This window comes from Falco rusticolus, chromosome 10, assembly GCF_015220075.1.
Source record: "Falco rusticolus isolate bFalRus1 chromosome 10, bFalRus1.pri, whole genome shotgun sequence".
NCBI lineage: Eukaryota > Metazoa > Chordata > Aves > Falconiformes > Falconidae > Falco > Falco rusticolus.
Genome location: NC_051196.1, coordinates 32276696 through 32292590, shown reverse-complemented (window position 1 = coordinate 32292590; position 15895 = coordinate 32276696). Strand labels below are relative to the sequence as shown.

The 15895-nt window shown below is 54.7% G+C and overlaps 2 protein-coding genes across 2 annotated transcripts; one reads left to right on the top strand and one right to left on the bottom strand.

Annotated features, from left to right (window-relative positions):
- The first annotated feature begins 4593 nt into the window (after window positions 1–4593).
- On the top strand, window positions 4594–9889 carry LOC119154838 (neuritin-like). The gene is made up of 3 exons (XM_037402794.1): window positions 4594–4844; window positions 5302–5449; window positions 8875–9889. Exons 1-3 carry the CDS (start codon window positions 4802–4804, stop codon window positions 9098–9100), a joined length of 417 nt encoding a protein of 138 aa, XP_037258691.1. The 5' UTR covers window positions 4594–4801; the 3' UTR covers window positions 9101–9889.
- A 3473-nt stretch (window positions 9890–13362) lies between these two features.
- Window positions 13363–15839, bottom strand: SYS1 (SYS1 golgi trafficking protein). Its single transcript, XM_037403191.1, has 3 exons — window positions 15651–15839; window positions 14983–15050; window positions 13363–14396 (listed from the first exon to the last, which is right to left on the bottom strand). Exons 1-3 carry the CDS (start codon window positions 15810–15812, stop codon window positions 14156–14158), a joined length of 471 nt encoding a protein of 156 aa, XP_037259088.1. The 5' UTR covers window positions 15813–15839; the 3' UTR covers window positions 13363–14155.
- Window positions 15840–15895: the final 56 nt, after the last annotated feature.

Genomic DNA, 15895 nt, shown 5'->3' with positions numbered 1-15895 from the left:
CGTCTTGTGTCAACAGTCCTCACCCTAACTGCAAATGCCCAGGTCCTTGGGAGGTGTCCCCTGGAGATCCGGTCACAAGCCCAGGTAGGAATGACGCCTCTTCTTTCCACGATGCAGAGTTCAGCTCCTGCCAGAAGTCCCCAGGGAAGCCAGCATCAAAGTGCACCAGTCATCAGGAGAAAATGTAACATGACTTGTTCCTCCTGCCCTTCCCGCTCAGGTTTCTCCCATCTATTAGAGGTTTGGGAGGTGAGTCAGGGAGCTGTGGGGCCAGGATGGAGCTGGGGAGGAGTCGGCTGCTAAGGGAAAGGTGAACCCATGCCAGGCAGGTGAATCACTTGCTGGTGAAAATAGATCTTATTCTATAGGAGGCGTGCGTGGATGGGGCTGCGAGTGAGCTGCAGCTTGCCTTGATCAGTAAATTGTGGAGTCAAGAGAAAAATAAGGCAAGGCTGCTTTCCCAGTAAACGAGGTGATACATCGCAAGGGAGCAGCCTGCAGCGCACAGCAGGCAAGGCTCCAGCAACCTGTGGTCCTGTGGCTCCCTTAAAAGGGGTGATTTTAGTCTGGGACAGCGGGGGGACAGAAAAGCCATAAACACCCTCGAGTGGCTGCTGAGAAATGAGCATCTCCGCAGGGCTGGGGGGGCGATGCGGGGGAGCCAGGCTGTGCCAAGGTGCTGCCTGGCCAGGGTTCACAGCACCACTCCGTGCCAGAGCCAGCTGGCTCCTTGGCCATGCCCTGCCCAGAGGGAAGGGAGCCCAGTCCTTGTGCCAGTGGTCCTGCTGCGGTGCTGGAGGAGGCTCCTGCCAAGCCCTGGGGGTGTCATGTCCTCCATCCTTGGGCTCCACACCACGCAGATGTCCCCAGTGGCTGGCTGCGGGCACGGGAGCTGGTAGAGATGGGAGGTCGCGTGTGGGCAGCAGGACACCCGGCCCCGGCCCCGGGGGAGAAGGGGTGTTCCTGGAGCAGCTCGACAGACAGCTAAGCAGAGTGAGGAGAGGCCCTGCGTCAGGCTGGGGTGGGGGCAGCCCCCCTGCCGTTCACTCTCACCTACTTGGCCCACAGTTTGGGCAGGTTGGCTCCTTCCCAGCCATGCTCAGCCGTGGTGTGTTTGCCCCTGGGAAACCCACCAGCCTCGCTGGGCCCTGCAGCTTCATTTTATCCCCCTGCATCAAGAGAGACGACCGAGGCCATGCAGCACATCAGTGGCAGAGCTGGGCTTCACCTGATTCGACCTTCCTCAGCCACTGACCCCCTCTGCTGAAGGGATGGGGCCAGCCTGGCCTCGAGAAATCCGACCCAGCCATCAGGATGCCAGGAGCTGCAGAGAGTCAGCACCAGCTGAAGGCAGAGGTGAGGGGCTGGGGGGCTCTGAGGGGCTGGGGGGGAGATGACTGGCTGCCAAGCAGGGCACAGGCGGCGTGGTGGGAGCAGCCCTAGCACCCTGCATGGTGGCCCCATCCCTGCCCAACTCGTTTGTAGCCACTGCCAAGCCGGGGGCAGGCAGACCGCAGTACACCTATGCCTGCGTCATACAGACTGCGGGCAGTGGTGCGGCTGGGGGGGTCCCTGTCCGGCTCTGCCCCTGCCCCAGGCTCAGCCCCTGCCAGTGCCATGGGGCTGGCTGGAGACCAGTGCCCTGGCAAGGGCCACCACCGTCCCCAGCCCTCTGGCCTGCCTGCCTGCATGCTGCCTGCGGAGCAACCTCCAGGCCACGGCGTGCAGGCAGCCCCTGGCTCCATGATAAATCTAGGGGTGCCCTCGGGGTTGGACATGCCCCAGCCCCTTCCGCAGGAGCAGCTGTGCCTGGAGGCTGCCCGCAGCCCAGTGCTGCCCCATCGGTGGTGCCCGCCATGCTGTCAGCATCCACCACACAGCCTGGCAGGGTGGATCTCACCTGCAGCTGCCAGATCCCCGCAGGAGCCGCTGGCTTTGCCCAGTCGGACGAGAGCCAGGCAGCCCTGGGCAGCACCCAAGCAGCTGCCTGCTGCCTCCTGGGCAAGCAGGGCTGGCAGAGCGTGGCTGCCATGGTGCTGCCAGAGCATGGTTGCCCAGGGCAGCCCTGGGCCCAAAAGGGTTTTCCCCTCCATCGGCTCCCACTTCTTCAGGGGCAGGCTAAGTAGGCTGAGCTGTCCTCCGTGGGGCCTGCTCTCCCTGCCATCGGGCAGCCCTGTGTCCTCAGGCATTGTGTGGGCTGTGGGCAGGTCCCAGCAGGGCCTTCGGTGTGTGTTGGGCTCAGGTTCTTGTATGGGTTCATCCCATGACGTGCCCAGCTGGGACACGTGGCAGCGCATCTGTGTCCTATGGCCACCTGCATCCACCTGAGAGGGATGAATTCCACCCCCGTGGCTGTATCTGAACTGGAGGCATCAGCAGTGCTTGGGTCAGCTCTCTGGCTGCTTGTGGGACAACGGAAGAGCAAAGGAGATGGTCCTCACCCCGCGGAGCTGGCCCTGTGCCCCAGCCCTTCTGCAGCTTGGACCGGCTCAGTGCATCTGAGTGGGGAGTGGATGGCAAGCTGGCAGGTCCCCTCTGCCCACACCAGTGTCCTGGGCTGTCCCCTGCCCCCCTTCCCTGGGCCTAGCAAGGGGGTGCCAGGAGCTCAGGAGAAGAGGGAGCCAGAGCTGTCCCTTTGGGACTGCAGGGCTGGGTGCTGGCCTCAGGAGGGGCACAGCCACTCCCAGCTGAGCCTCGAGCTGTGTCACCCTCCCAAGCTGATCCCTGAAGGCAAAATTCAGATTGTAACTGCTAAGCAGTGGGAAATTGTGACCAAGGATTGACCTGGCATGGAGGGCAAGATGGCAAAACAAGGGTTTCCCTTGGGGGTGAGAGCAGAAACGGCTACAGCATGGTCCTGCAGCCACCCTGGGAGGGGAGTGCTCAGGGGCCACAGGGCTGCTCACCCCTGCCCTCCCTCCTCTGGCAGATCCACAAAACCTTGCCGCTCCCCAAGCTGGTGAAGCACACAGAGCACAGGATCCTCCAGCTGCAGGTGCTGGCCCATCAGTGGTGGTAGGTGATGGTGGCAAAGGAGCCTCCCAGCCTCCAGCCAGGAGCTGCAGGGGATGTGCCCAGTGGCCCCATATCACCCCATGGTTCCCCCCAGGTGGCAAGAGGGGCCAGGGGTGCCGAGACGCCCATTCCACAGGTGCACTAAGGTGGCCAGGGCAGGACCGATGCACTTTTCTGCTTGATTTCTGGCTTAGGATATGCTGCCTCATGCTGGAGGCTGCAGAGGTGGGTGCCAGCAGTGTGGAAGTGGGTGTGGAGATGGAGGAGGAGGTGGAGGAGGTGGTGACAGACCCACCAGCAGCAGGACAGACATGTGCTTCACATCCACTACCCTCAGCGAGGGTGGGTTGCCTGCTGCTGGGCTGGGGCTGGGGTGAGCGGGCCCACCAGCAGCAGGGACACAGCACTCGGTCCCCTTGTCCTGGCAGCACAACTGCCACCACTGCACTGCCCTGCGCTTTCCTTGGGCCAGGCAACCCAAGTCATTCCATGCAGTGCCCAGCTCCCATGCCCAGCCAGGGCTTAGCTCTGGCAGCAGAGTCCCGCTCGCCACGATGTGTCCCAGCATTGCGGCAAACACAAGGACCACCAGCAGCCTAACTGAAATGATTGCCGCTTGCTTTTCTTCCCGGGCTGATGGAGATGCAGGCCTTGGCAGAGCTGGGGGGGAGCTTCCAAGAAGGTTTGTAGTTTTTTGTGTTGAGTTGTTGTTCTGTAAATAGATTTATTTACGTTTTTCAGACCCAAGCTCTCTCTGCATTTTCCTTGGGCACCCACAGGGTTTGCAGAGTTGTGATTTTCACTTGCTCTGTGTTCTGGGTGCTGGAGGTGGCTGGGGTGCTGGCACGGCCACCCTGGGTGCAGGTGGTACCTGTGCACCGAGGGGCTCCCACTTACAGAGGTCATGGCACTGGGCACCAGTGGCGTTCATGGGCAAGTGGAGAGTCATGTCCCCAACAGCAAAGCTGTCACCAGCAGAGTGAGTTTTGATGTGACCGACCCCTGCAGTAATGCCATCAAAGCAGCCAGGAATCCTTCTGCTCCCCTTCCTGCTGGAGGAAGAGACAAGGGACTCACTAGGCAAAAGCCAGGATCAGGCCATAGCGATGCAAAATCCCAACGAATGCCCTGAAGGCTGTGACAGCCTTGGGAACGGCTGGTGCCAGGATCAGGGGAGAAGGTTTTGTAGGTGCTGACATTTAAGGCTTTGAACCTACACGGTCTCAGGTCTTTGCTTCACGTCCTGCATTGCTTTACCCTGTGCTGTTAAAGAGACTAAACCTGGAGCAAAGCAACCCTGGTCCTGCCCGCGTTCCTGCTTCTGGCAGCGGGCACCAGCCCCTCTTCCCCACTCGGGGTGATGGAGGGTGCCGGTCAAGGGGTGCCATGGGGCCCATGGGCGCAGAGTCCCTGGGTGTGGGGTGCAGGGGGGGGGAGCCGTGGGTGCTGACAGAGTCCTGAGGGGATGCGATGCTGTGAGGTCCAGGGGTGCAGGATCCAGGGAGCCGCGGGGTGCGGGCACGGGGCTGCCCCTGGCAACTCGTTAGCTGCCGTCCAGCCCCCTCCTTAATTAGCCGCGGCCAAAGCTGCTCATTAGCGGCAGCCGGGGCCGGGCGCTCTCCCTGCGGAGGCGGGCGCGGAGCGCTGCCGGCCATGGGGGTACGGGCAGCGGCAGCATTAGCGGCAGCATTGGCGGCAGCATTAGCGGCAGCGGCAGCATTAGCGGCGGCAGCGGCAGCGGCAGCAGCGGGGCTGGAGCCCGAGCCCGGGCGGAGCCGGCGGCGGGATGGGGCAGCGGCGGGGCACGGCCGTGCTGCTCCTCGCCCTGGGTAAGGCTGCCGGGGGTGGCCGGGCCGGGGTCGTGGCCACTTCCCGGGTGACATCTGGGGTGCCCAAGGTGGGGGCGATGCGCGGTCCCCTCCCTCCTCTCTGGGTCGGTGGGTCCTGGCTGCCAGTGCTGCGCTGGCTGTGCACCCCCTGCCTGTCCCTGCCCTCCCTGGGCCGGGGGGTGGGTGCTGGGGGTGGGTGGGCAGGGGGCTTCCCCTGCATCGGCTCCCTAGCCACGCAGAGCGGCTGTTTCAGGCTCTCTGCAAACACAGGCAGGGCTGGGCATGGGTGAGGGACGGTGTGTGGTTCACGTGTGTCCTGCATGGAAGTGGGAGCTCGCCATGCCTCGGTGGCACTGGCACTGTGGTGGCCCAGGGCTGCCCAGGTCACCCCAAGAAGGAGGTGGTCTCTGTTCCCAAGCATCTCGGTGCTCATGCTGACCCCCTGGGTGGCTGGCAGGGCACCTGGCTGGGCTGCTGGCATCGGGCACCACCTGTGCCAACGTTTACCAAGGCTTCTCGGACTGCATCCTCAAGCTGGGGGAAAACATGGCCACATACGAGGAGGCGGATGGCATCGAGCTGCAGGGCCTGCACCAAGTCTGTGGGTGAGTACGGCCCCAGGCCAGGACCCCCTGCGTGTCCCACCCCTGGGGCTGATCCCTGGAAGAGAGAGGGTTGGGGCAGTTATCTGTGGTGCGCTGCCCCTGTGCTGGCTGAGCGCCCAGAGGGTAACTGGTCTTACTAGTGAAGACTGAGTCAAAGCATTAAATACTTCAGTCTTTTCCTCATCCCTTATGGCATTGTTTCTATGTCCTCTTCCAGCTCTGCCACCAGGCTGAGCAGATCATTCACCCTGTCACCCCTCACACTGGTGTTCTGCTGCCCTTGGGCAGCACCGACAGGCTCAGGCTCTCCCCGTGACCCACATGTTCACTGGGAGCTCTGTCTGGGTTGCCTGATGCCTTCTGACGCTGGCTTTTGGCCAAGTGGCCACCATGGCTAGGTTTCTTCTGGGAGGGTGATGACCACTCCTGGAGCTCGCCTCTGGGAGCCTCTCGTGCCTGCCCTGTGGCAGCTGCGGCAGCATGCCCTGTTTGCCCACCGTGGTCACCGCACTCCTGGTCACATGTGCCCTGGGGGCTACTTTTGTAAGTGTGGGGGCTTGGCTGCCTTCGTTCCTGGCCTTGCCCATGCTGGGTCAGAGCTGCCGCTCAGCAGGGTCTTAACATTGATGTATGCTGCTTTTTTTTTTTTTTTTTTTTTAATGTGGCTTCTTGGTATCGGGAAACAACTGAGCCTACAGCCCAGCATGTGCCGTGGTTGATTGCTGGAGGAGTAGTTCCTTTGCTGAAACTTGCACAAAATGTGTGAGTTAAGGTTTTTTTACAGGCTCTGGGGCTCTAACCATCACAGAACAGGTCCTGGGGTCTTCCCCGCTGGCAGGGCTGAAACTCTGTGCCTTCTGTGACGTGCCAGCTTCTCCTGCTGGTCCTGGTGCATGGCTAGCTGGGCTTGCCCTGGCTGGAGGAAAAAGCTGATTTCCCAGCTTCCTGCCAGGAAGTATTTCTGAATTATTGACCTTAACTCTCAGCCTTCCCCACCGCTGTTGGCTTTTCTGGTGCCGTGGTCCCCTCTCTGGGAGTGTGGGTGGGGGACAGACACAGAGCTGGGAGCCAGCATGGGGCTGGTGGCATCTCGGCCCTATGTGCAGGATGCTGCCCCAGAGCCAGCCTGGGCGAGCTGTCTGACAGCAGCCTGCCTGGCTGAGCAGATGGAGGCTGTGAAGGCTGAAACATTGGGAGCTGCCATCTGGGCTGAAAGCAGAACCAGACAGGAGCTGTCATCCCTCTTCACCTTCCCCCAGCCATCCTTTGCCTGAAGACACAGGCTAGGTTTAACTCTCACCTGGCAGAGCTGCCTGCTGCTGCTGCTGCCACAGCTCAGGAGCAAGCACAGGAGGTTACTTGTGTTGGCACCAGCTTTTCTCATTATCTGGGGACATTTCTTCTGCCACAGTGACTCAGTTTAATGAACTCCCTCACAGCTGGCGCTCTGATGTAGGCCCTGGTAGGAAAACTAAATAAACAGAGTGCTTGGGTCTGCACAAGGTGTCATCTCCAGCACTGGGCATTTGGACAAAACTGAGCTGTCCCCTTCCCAAGTGCAGGGTCCCTGCTCAGCTGGCCGGGCTACATCTCCTTCCCGAGGGGTGGCACGTGTGCCTGGTGTCCTGGAGGGCACGGGGAAGGTGGCAGAGCAGTTGCTCCTGTCCTCTAAGCAGTCCCCAGCTTGCAGGTAATCTATGGCCTGGAGGTGGTGCCCAGCCCCAGCAATGTGGGACAGGACAGCAAAACTGGGGTGGAGGGGAGGGCAATCGGGTACCTCGGGGTGCAAGTCACTCATCACTCGGTGCTGTGGGCTGGCAGAGGCTGGGGAGCTGGCTAGGACTCGGGGGGTGCTGCCCGCAGCTGGTCCCTCTTGCCCTGGCACCGGGTGCCAGGACACGTTGCTCCAAAGAAGCTGCAATAGAAAAATGCTTTTGCAGAGTTCTCTTCAGGTAAAAGAAACCCTGTTTGAAAGAATCCATGGGGGGAAGGTTAGTGGCAAGAGTGGCACAGAGCCTCTTCTGTCTCTTGGGGAAGTTTTTGTTTTGGAGAGGAACCACTTCCAGAGGATGTGATGGTCTGTGGCATTTGCTGAGACTTTCAGGCTCCTGCCGTTTTATTTTGTGGGTTTGTACTTACAAAACAGAGACCTCGCCTGTGAATTCAGCTGTGTCAGGACTTGTGGACACGCTGGTGTGCGTTCAGCAACCTGCCAGGCTTTGGGTGCCCTCCTTGTCACAGAGCAGTGCCTACAGCAGCCTTTGAGGGAGCTGGTACTGAGTCTAATTCTCCCATACTCAGCAGCAAAAAAAAAAAAAAAAAAAATAAAAATCGGGTGGGGTGCCCATTCTGGTCCTTCCTCACACCGTGTGGGGACACATGGCCCAGCCTGGTACCTGCTGTCCTTGTCCCTGGACAGCTGGAGCCCATCCCTCCCTGCTCAGCTTGTCACTGGTGCACAGGGATCTCGCTGGAAACAGCTCAAAACCAGCTTCTTCAGAGCCACCATGCTTCTTCACCAAGAGTAAGGAAGGAGCTCAGGGAGAGGGTAAAGCCTTGGCAGGCTGGATGCTGCTCTGGATAAATGCAGAGCAGGGCCATCCTGCATGGCGCTGGCTCCAGTGTACCAGACCGGTAGGGTGGTGTCCACTGTGCCCCTCCTGGAAGAGTCTTTTTCAGGGGCTGTGGGTTTTGGCCCCATTTCTTCCAGGGTTTTTCCCTGCCTGGTTCTAGCTCTGGATCTGAAAAAAACAATTCCAAAGTGCCAGCCCCAGGGGATGGCTGCCCAAGGGGGTCTTCAGAGAGCAGTTCATTCCCGCAGGACCATGGGTTATCTTTGCCCGTCTTGTTTTTTCCCTGGTGCTCTCCAAGAGCCTCTTTCCATTGAACAGCTTCTACTCACACAGGGCAATACCCAGCAGATAAATGGAGTTGTGTCTAATGAGAACACAGTGAATAACTCCCCCACACCCCAGTTATAAAGCTGTGACAGTCTGCAGGAGCTGTTGTCCTTCTCCTTGCTTTGTGTTTGCGTTTCGCCCTTGACTCAGCTTGGAGGAAGCTATGAATGAAATGTGCTGGGCCTTTGTTTGCAGCCTGTTTTAGATACTCGGGGTGCTCGGTGCTGAAGGGAAGCATTTGTTGATGGAAAATAATGGATTTTATTGACTTCCAGAGAAAGGGGGGGGGAAAAAGAACCCAACAAAAACAACCCATGAAATAACTTCAGTGTGTTTTGAGGTTTGGAGTTTTAGTCAAGATGTTCTGGGAGATGATGGAGGGGATCAATAGTCTGGGCAACTTGCATAAAACACAGAGGCTGTTTCTGCCTGAAGGGCAGGCTCAGAGCAGCAAGGCTCTGCCTGGCATCCTGGCACTGTGCTAATGCAAAGGGACTGATGGTGTGGTGTCTCCCCTGGCTGCAGGTACTGGGATGAATTTCACACGTGTGCCCTGACAGCGCTCTGGGAGTGCCAGAAGGAAGCAGCAACCATCTGGGAGATGCTGAGAAGGGAGTCTCAGAAAATCAAATTTCAAGGCAGCTTGTTTGACCTCTGCAGCCCCAGCACGACCCAGAGCTTTACCTGGACCCATGTTCCCAACGTTTCCATCCTCAGCATCCCCCTCATTGTCACTTGGCTGAACTTGTAAACTGCAGCTCTGTAAGTATTGTGACAGAGGTGGTGGCAGCGTGTGTCGTGGCGTCTTTCTGGTCATTTTTCCAAACCTTTGAGGAATACTCTGTGTGGTGCTCAGCAAATGCTCGGTTCCATCCTGCACCTATGAGACACGGAAGAGCTCAGCAGCATCTCCTGGGTTTTGCTGTTTCTCTGTAACTTGGAATAACGCTTGTTCCCTCCTGCCTCAAGACACAGGTGCAGGTCTGGCTGACTGCAGAGTTTGGGAACTTGTAGATAACGGGGCAGAGGATTTGGGGAGGAATGATGATTTGGTTGTGACGCTGGATTCTTTTGTACTCTTCTATGGCTAGTGGAAGGAAAACTGTTTACTTTGCTGACTCTTTCCACCAGATCAACTCTCCAGATTTTTTATTTGGGCTCTGAAAACAAGAAGGGTGTTTTTCCCCTGCACATTACAAATCAGTGGTATGGTGTATGTCCTGTCAAAGGCAGAAGGGAGACCTTACTGCCCTGTACTGGCCTTTTTTCTTTGAGGACATGGTGAAACCCCTGCTGAAGAATAATCACAGGTGCATGACTTCATCTTTAGCACACATCTGGATTCCTGAGTAACTCCTGTGTTATGTGTAAATCCCTTTTCTAAAGAAACAGAGGGCAAAAATATATTTGGGGAAAGGGAATGTTGAGCTAGCAGGACAAAAAGGATTTATAGCAACTCTTTTGCTTTAGAGCTTTCCCCAAGTTACCTATAAGCAGCTCCGTGGATGGCAGTGTAATTCCAGACTATTAAAGTTTGTTGTAGAGCCTACAGCATGGTAGAAGTTATTTGTCCTGGCTCTTGTTCAACAGCACTGTCTCTTCTTGTCTCCTTCGCAGCTCAGAGCTTTGTTAGTTTTGCAGCTTCAGTGCAAGCATGAAAATATTTGCAATAGAGTGCTTGCAAGTGATTACCAGGCATGTTAGAAAAACACAGTATTATCGGGCAGTACAGGGCAGTTCTAAGGGTGCTAATGAAGCTCTGTGCCCTGCCTGGCTGCACAGGGCCATAGGAGCTATAACTAGCGGGGTATTTCAGCCTGCCTTTTCTAGATGTGTCACACATCACTTTGGCTGTTTCCACAGACTGTTTGGCCCCTTTTCAGGGCACTTGCTTTGTCTTCAGTAGGGCAGGCAGCTGCTAACAGCGAAGGATAGCCCTGTGCAGAGCTGGGGAAGCTCATGGCTCCTCACGGTCCTGAGAAACGTTGAACAAGAACCTCGCAGGGATGGTTTGAGTGCTGCCTGCCATGGGAGTGAGCCCAGCAGTAGGTACCACCAGCTGTAAATGGATCAGGAGGTTCTGAAATGGTGTCTTGAAACGTGAAAATGTGCTTTACAGCATGAACAGGGGATCTGGGGCCCTGCTAGCCCCAGAAATCCCACTGGATGCATTACAGGCACATGGGCAAGCTGCTACAGCAAAGGATCTTCTTGCCAAAAGTGGTGTTGGGGCACACTGCTCTCCTTTGGCATTCACATGTTCTTCCTCTGACCTTCCCTGCCACTTAACACGCTGCTCCTGCAGCAGCAGGAAGGAAAAAATTGAGGCAAATTCCAAGAAATAAGTCAGGGAGGAGCAGCTGGTGTTCAGACAACACTTCAGCGCAAGGCACGTAGGCTTTCTATAGACAACAGAGTCCTTAAGCATCTCCGGCGCAAAGCCCTATGGCAAGTAGTGGAAAAAGGGTAAACCAGAGCACTGCAAAACCTGGAGTGAATCACTCAGTTGCTTCAGTTTTTTTTCTTATTCTGCTCCAACAGCAGCGTATGCTGTTTGCTTCTGTTCCCCCCCTCCCTGTTAGCTCTTCTCCTGCCTGTGGTTTGTAGCTGGGGAAAGCTGAAGCAGGTGGGTATTGCATACAGCCAAGGCTGGAGTCTTTTGGATCTAAATCCTCTACCTGCTCTTTGTTTAGAACAGATGTTTTAATACCTTTAGGAAAATAAATAAGCACAGCCCCCCCCCCCCCCATCCTACAACCCTTAGCTTCTCTTTGGATTTTTTAACTTCCTCTCTGTTAAAATTTTCTACTTTTAAACAGCTTTGGGGAAGGGGAATGTAAAAGCTGCAGCAGAGGTCTCCAAGTATTCTTTTTCCAGACCCATGGATGCAAATGGCTAGCTGACACTACTGCTGTCTCTCAGAAGAGCAGGTGTTGGGGCATATCTTCCCTGGAAGCAAATCTCTCAATTATTGCACACAAAACCCAAAGATTCATTAAGAAACGAAGACCATCTGCCACCATTCTGGTACAGAGCAGCAGATTTTTTTTTAAAGCCAAAGGTGCCTCTAAATCTGACTGAAAGCATGTGAGTGAAAATTAGGTCTTGCAGAATGGGAGTGATGAGTTTCAGAGGTTCCTTTCTCAATTGATTTTTCATTTTTTAACAGAACCTCCCCTATGACTAGGATATATTTCCTTTTAAAAAATAAATAAATATATACATATACAGATTTAGTCTTCATAAGCAGTCAGCAGACTTCCAGAAAGCATTCCTGATCCTGAAAAGTACTTCATGCTGATGGAGTGCAGCTTGTTGGATGTCCCACAGCCTCAGCGTTAAATCCACATTTGTCAAGGAATCTTCTCGTGGCCTTGCTATGAGTTTCTCCAGATCCAAAGCTGTATCTAGACCTCACCCCCCCCAGCAAGGGAGACTGCTGAAGCAGCTACAGCATACCTCACGTATTCAGAAAATAAGGGTGTAAGTGTTTCTTGGTCCACAGTTTTCGTCTCTGTTCTTACCGGGGAATAAAAATAGCACCTCTTTCAATTCAATGTGTTCTCACAGGAACTCGGTCGTCAGCTGCCCATTCTCCTTTAAGAAACGGGAGGAATGTGGCTTTCCCTCCTCACTCTCACAGTCACTGTAATTAAGTCTTCTAGCTCCCACTTGCCCAAAGACTACCCTTGAAGAACACAGGAGTTCACACCGGGGTTTGGTGTGGTATTAAGCCTTGAATTAAACCCCCAGACTTTCCCTGTGTAGGACTGGGCTGTTCTTTCTCGAGAACAGCAACAAAAAGCAGGAGAGGACAAAATGACCCTGAGGGAGTCTTAAAATATGACTGACACCAAGCCAGTGTTTGTCAGCCCCGAGGCAGAGCGCATCCTCTGCTGTGCACCCTGATCCCCATCGCACGCACACTCTCTGCTTGTCTGAAGGAGATACTGGCACCTACTGGAAGACCAGTTTATATCTGGGCAGAAGGTGACTGGAAGAAAGGCAAGTATCCCGATATACAAGAAACGAGCAGATTTCAAGGAGGGATAAACTTGTCTTGCTGACTGCTTAACAGAGTGGCAGGGGAAGCCCTGGGAAGTGACCTCGGGGTTGCAGTCCAGCAAGTGTTGGCTCCTGCCCAGAGAAATACTTGTGTAAACTCCTTGCTGTGAAGGGCTGCTACTGTTTAAAACTGTGCTTAGAGGAGGTTTTGGTCAGGAAAAGGTCCTGGCGAAATCTCAGAATATAAAAAGTTCTGTCTAAACAAATGTAACCAAAAATCCTCCTCTGTGGCAGACCTGCCAAACATTTAAATCATCAGAATATTATCCTGCCTCAATTTATAGCATCTGAATATGAGCACAGGAACTGAAATAATAGCTATCCCAGTAACAAAAGTCAAAAGAGCAGCTTCAAAGAGTATATCAACTTCTGCATGTCAAGTCATCCCACCTCTTTTCAACAAGCTGAATTAGCAAATAATTTATGCAAATGAACACTTAAATATTAACATACAAAGGAAAGTTACTGCAGCAAAAAGCTGCACAGGAGGAAAATCTGTCTTTAAAACTGGCTTTGCCCTTGTTTGGGATGGCACAAATTGGCCATCCCTCCGTGGAAACCAAGCAGGAGACCGGTCTGTGGGACCTGGAGGAACCCTCCAGCTTTGGCCCCTTAGCAGTAAGGTGTCGCTCCTGCCTGCCCACAGGTGGTGTTTATGTGAAGTGCCTCTAAAGAAAGGCACATCCTGTTATTTTGAGAAACAAGCAGCAGTCTCTCACTTAACTAAACATCACCTCCACCAGACCACATCTGTTGCTACTTCTCAAGCCTGACAGGAAGACCGAGACATATGGGGGAGGCAGCATGGCTCCGGGACACCTTTGCAAGCTTCCCCAGGACCACTCCAGCCTCAGGCCGAACATGTGGAGACCCTGGATTGCTGACATGCCTCCTGAAGTGAGGATTATGCTGGCTGACTTCCCAAGACAGTACTCACTGATGCCTTCATTTCAAAGCAGAGGTATGAAATATTTATTGTAGGAAATTTTATGTGCCCTAGACAGGGGGCATCTCACTGCCACATGTTCTCTGGCCACATCTTTCTGTTGCCATGATATAGACACTCAAGGTATTTAGGCGCTCAGCTTCCCAGGAGAACAGTAACACACTCAGAGCAACATAATATTTTTATTATTACAAAAGATTTCTTCAGCAAACTGCTGTCTGACATCTCTATGTATTAAACACTGAAACAGCAAACAAACCCATCTAATGTCATAGGTTATTTAGGGTCTCAGCTGGTGATTCAGGTAAGTACAACTATTCTCCTTCTCCCCATTCATTCGCTTCCTCGACATTTTTTCCAACGAAAGCCCAAACAATTACAGGTTGGAAGCTGCAGCTCCCAGCTCCACTGCTCACTGTGCCAGCTCCTGCAAGAAGAGCTGACCATTGCAATACCCATGCAGGGCGCTCCCATGTCTGTTAAATTCAAGATGCTCCTCACGCATAAAGTTTTGCTACCTGGCTTTTAACAGTCTCATGAGCAAAGAGTTTAAGAGCACACTCGCCATATAGTCATATTAAATGCTTTGTGTTAACAAAATAAACATCTGTTCCTCCACTGTTGTCAGCTGATGCCAGAGCATATGCTCACACTCATGCAGTCACCAAGGTCCAAAAAAAAAAAAAAAAAAGTCCAAACAGACCTGCTGTGCTTCTTTAGTGATGATTCTCAGGTGTTAGATGCACTTGTGCTGGAAACAATGACACAATGCAGCATGTTGTTGCCAGAGCGAGTCTATACGTTGGATTTGGGGGCAGAATTGAGGGGGATTTCTCTGAGTTCTATCCTCATGCAGAGGTACTCCCCGATTGCAGCCATCAGCGCAGTGCACACAATGTGCACCAGCCACCACGTCAGGGTGGAGGGAAAGTGCGAATTATAAATCCAGCAGCCCAAAAGGTGGAAGAAGTGAACTGTGACTGTGAAATCCAGGCACTGCTTTCCTCGGCGGATGAAGTATAGCAAGCCCAGAGCACTGCAAAATAAAGACAGAGATTAATAAATAAACTGTGCCATGCCTGTGGAAAAGCGGATACATCAAGAGCTATCAGCAGTTGCCAGTGCTGATTATTTAGCTGTTTTAAAACTTCTTAACTGTTTTAAGGGTAAGTTGTTTCTGACCTCTCTCCCAGCCGCTGCAGCAAGAATTAAATGCTTACAGCTTTTTAATTAAAAGATGGCAGGGAAATGATTTTTAGCACAGAAAGCCAGGCAGGAATTTTTAAACTATCTCCCCCAGTAATCTTTGCCCAGTGGCAGAGGCAAAATGCATTCTTGTTTACAGATCAGTGTTCACAGAGATCTGTTAATTCTAACTTTCAGTGAAATCTCTCGCAGAAGCAAGAAAATCTCATTCCCACCTGGGACATGGAGGCAGTGGAGTGAAATGACTTACTCAGACTCTAGATAAAGCCAGGAGTCAGCAGTTCCCAACTGCCCTCAGCAAGGCACAGGGCATTCAGGAGATGTTTCGAGAGAGGCAGTACGCCACGCTGAATTTTCTTAAAGTTTAATGTTAAGAAAGAACAAGACACAGGTGCTCCAGCTAGTTGCCAACTTACCAGGTGAGCGCATTGAGGATGAAAGCCATCATGGAGAGCCTCCCCGGTGGGGTTGAGAAGCCTAAAATCTACATGGGACTGTTAGTAGGAAACAGTGGCACAAATCACAGCACATAATCTCCTCCCGTGGCCCAGCCGCGTTGGCATGGCCCTGCGCTGATTATAAGAGGAGCCTGAGCAGTTATGGCAGTCCTAAGAGGTCTGTCTGGGGGTACCTATAGAAAAGGGACAGGTCTGTTTCTATACTGTGGGGTACCACTTAAACAGGGTGTGCAGTGTGTGTCTCTGCACGGGGGTTACCTATACGGGGGAGGGGGCAGCTGTCTTTATAGTGGGGGTACCTATACAGGGCGTCTGTTGCTATACGGGAGGTACCACCTATACAGCAAGGTGCTGCCTCTATACCGGGGTACCAGCTATTGGGAGGGAGGGGCCTGCCTCCATACCAGGGGCACCCACACTGCCAGGGCTCTTGTCTTTCCACTGGGGGGCAGCTCCGTGGGGTGGGCAGGTCTGCCTCTATACCGGGGTGCTACCCGCGGCGGGGGGCTGCCTGTAACGCTGGGAAATGCCCGCACAGGGCCCGCCTCCCCTCAGGGGAGCCCCGAGCAAGGCCCCGCTGTGCCCACGGCGGCCCCCCGGGCCCGGGCCCGGGCCCGCGCCCTCACCTCGTCGCTGAAGACCTGGTGGAGGGAGGGCCCGGTGCTGCCCAGGGTGCCGAGGAGGGCGAGCCAGAGCCCGAGCGAGCTGTAGTAGCCCGCCTGCAGCAGCACCATCTGCGCCACGATCAGCGCCGGATCCCACACGTAGCTGCGGAACTGCGCCGCCATCGCCCGCCCGCCACAGCGCGCCGGAAGTGGCGGCCGCCGCCGCGCCACAGCGCCCCCTAGCGCGGCGGAGGGCGCGGCGCGGC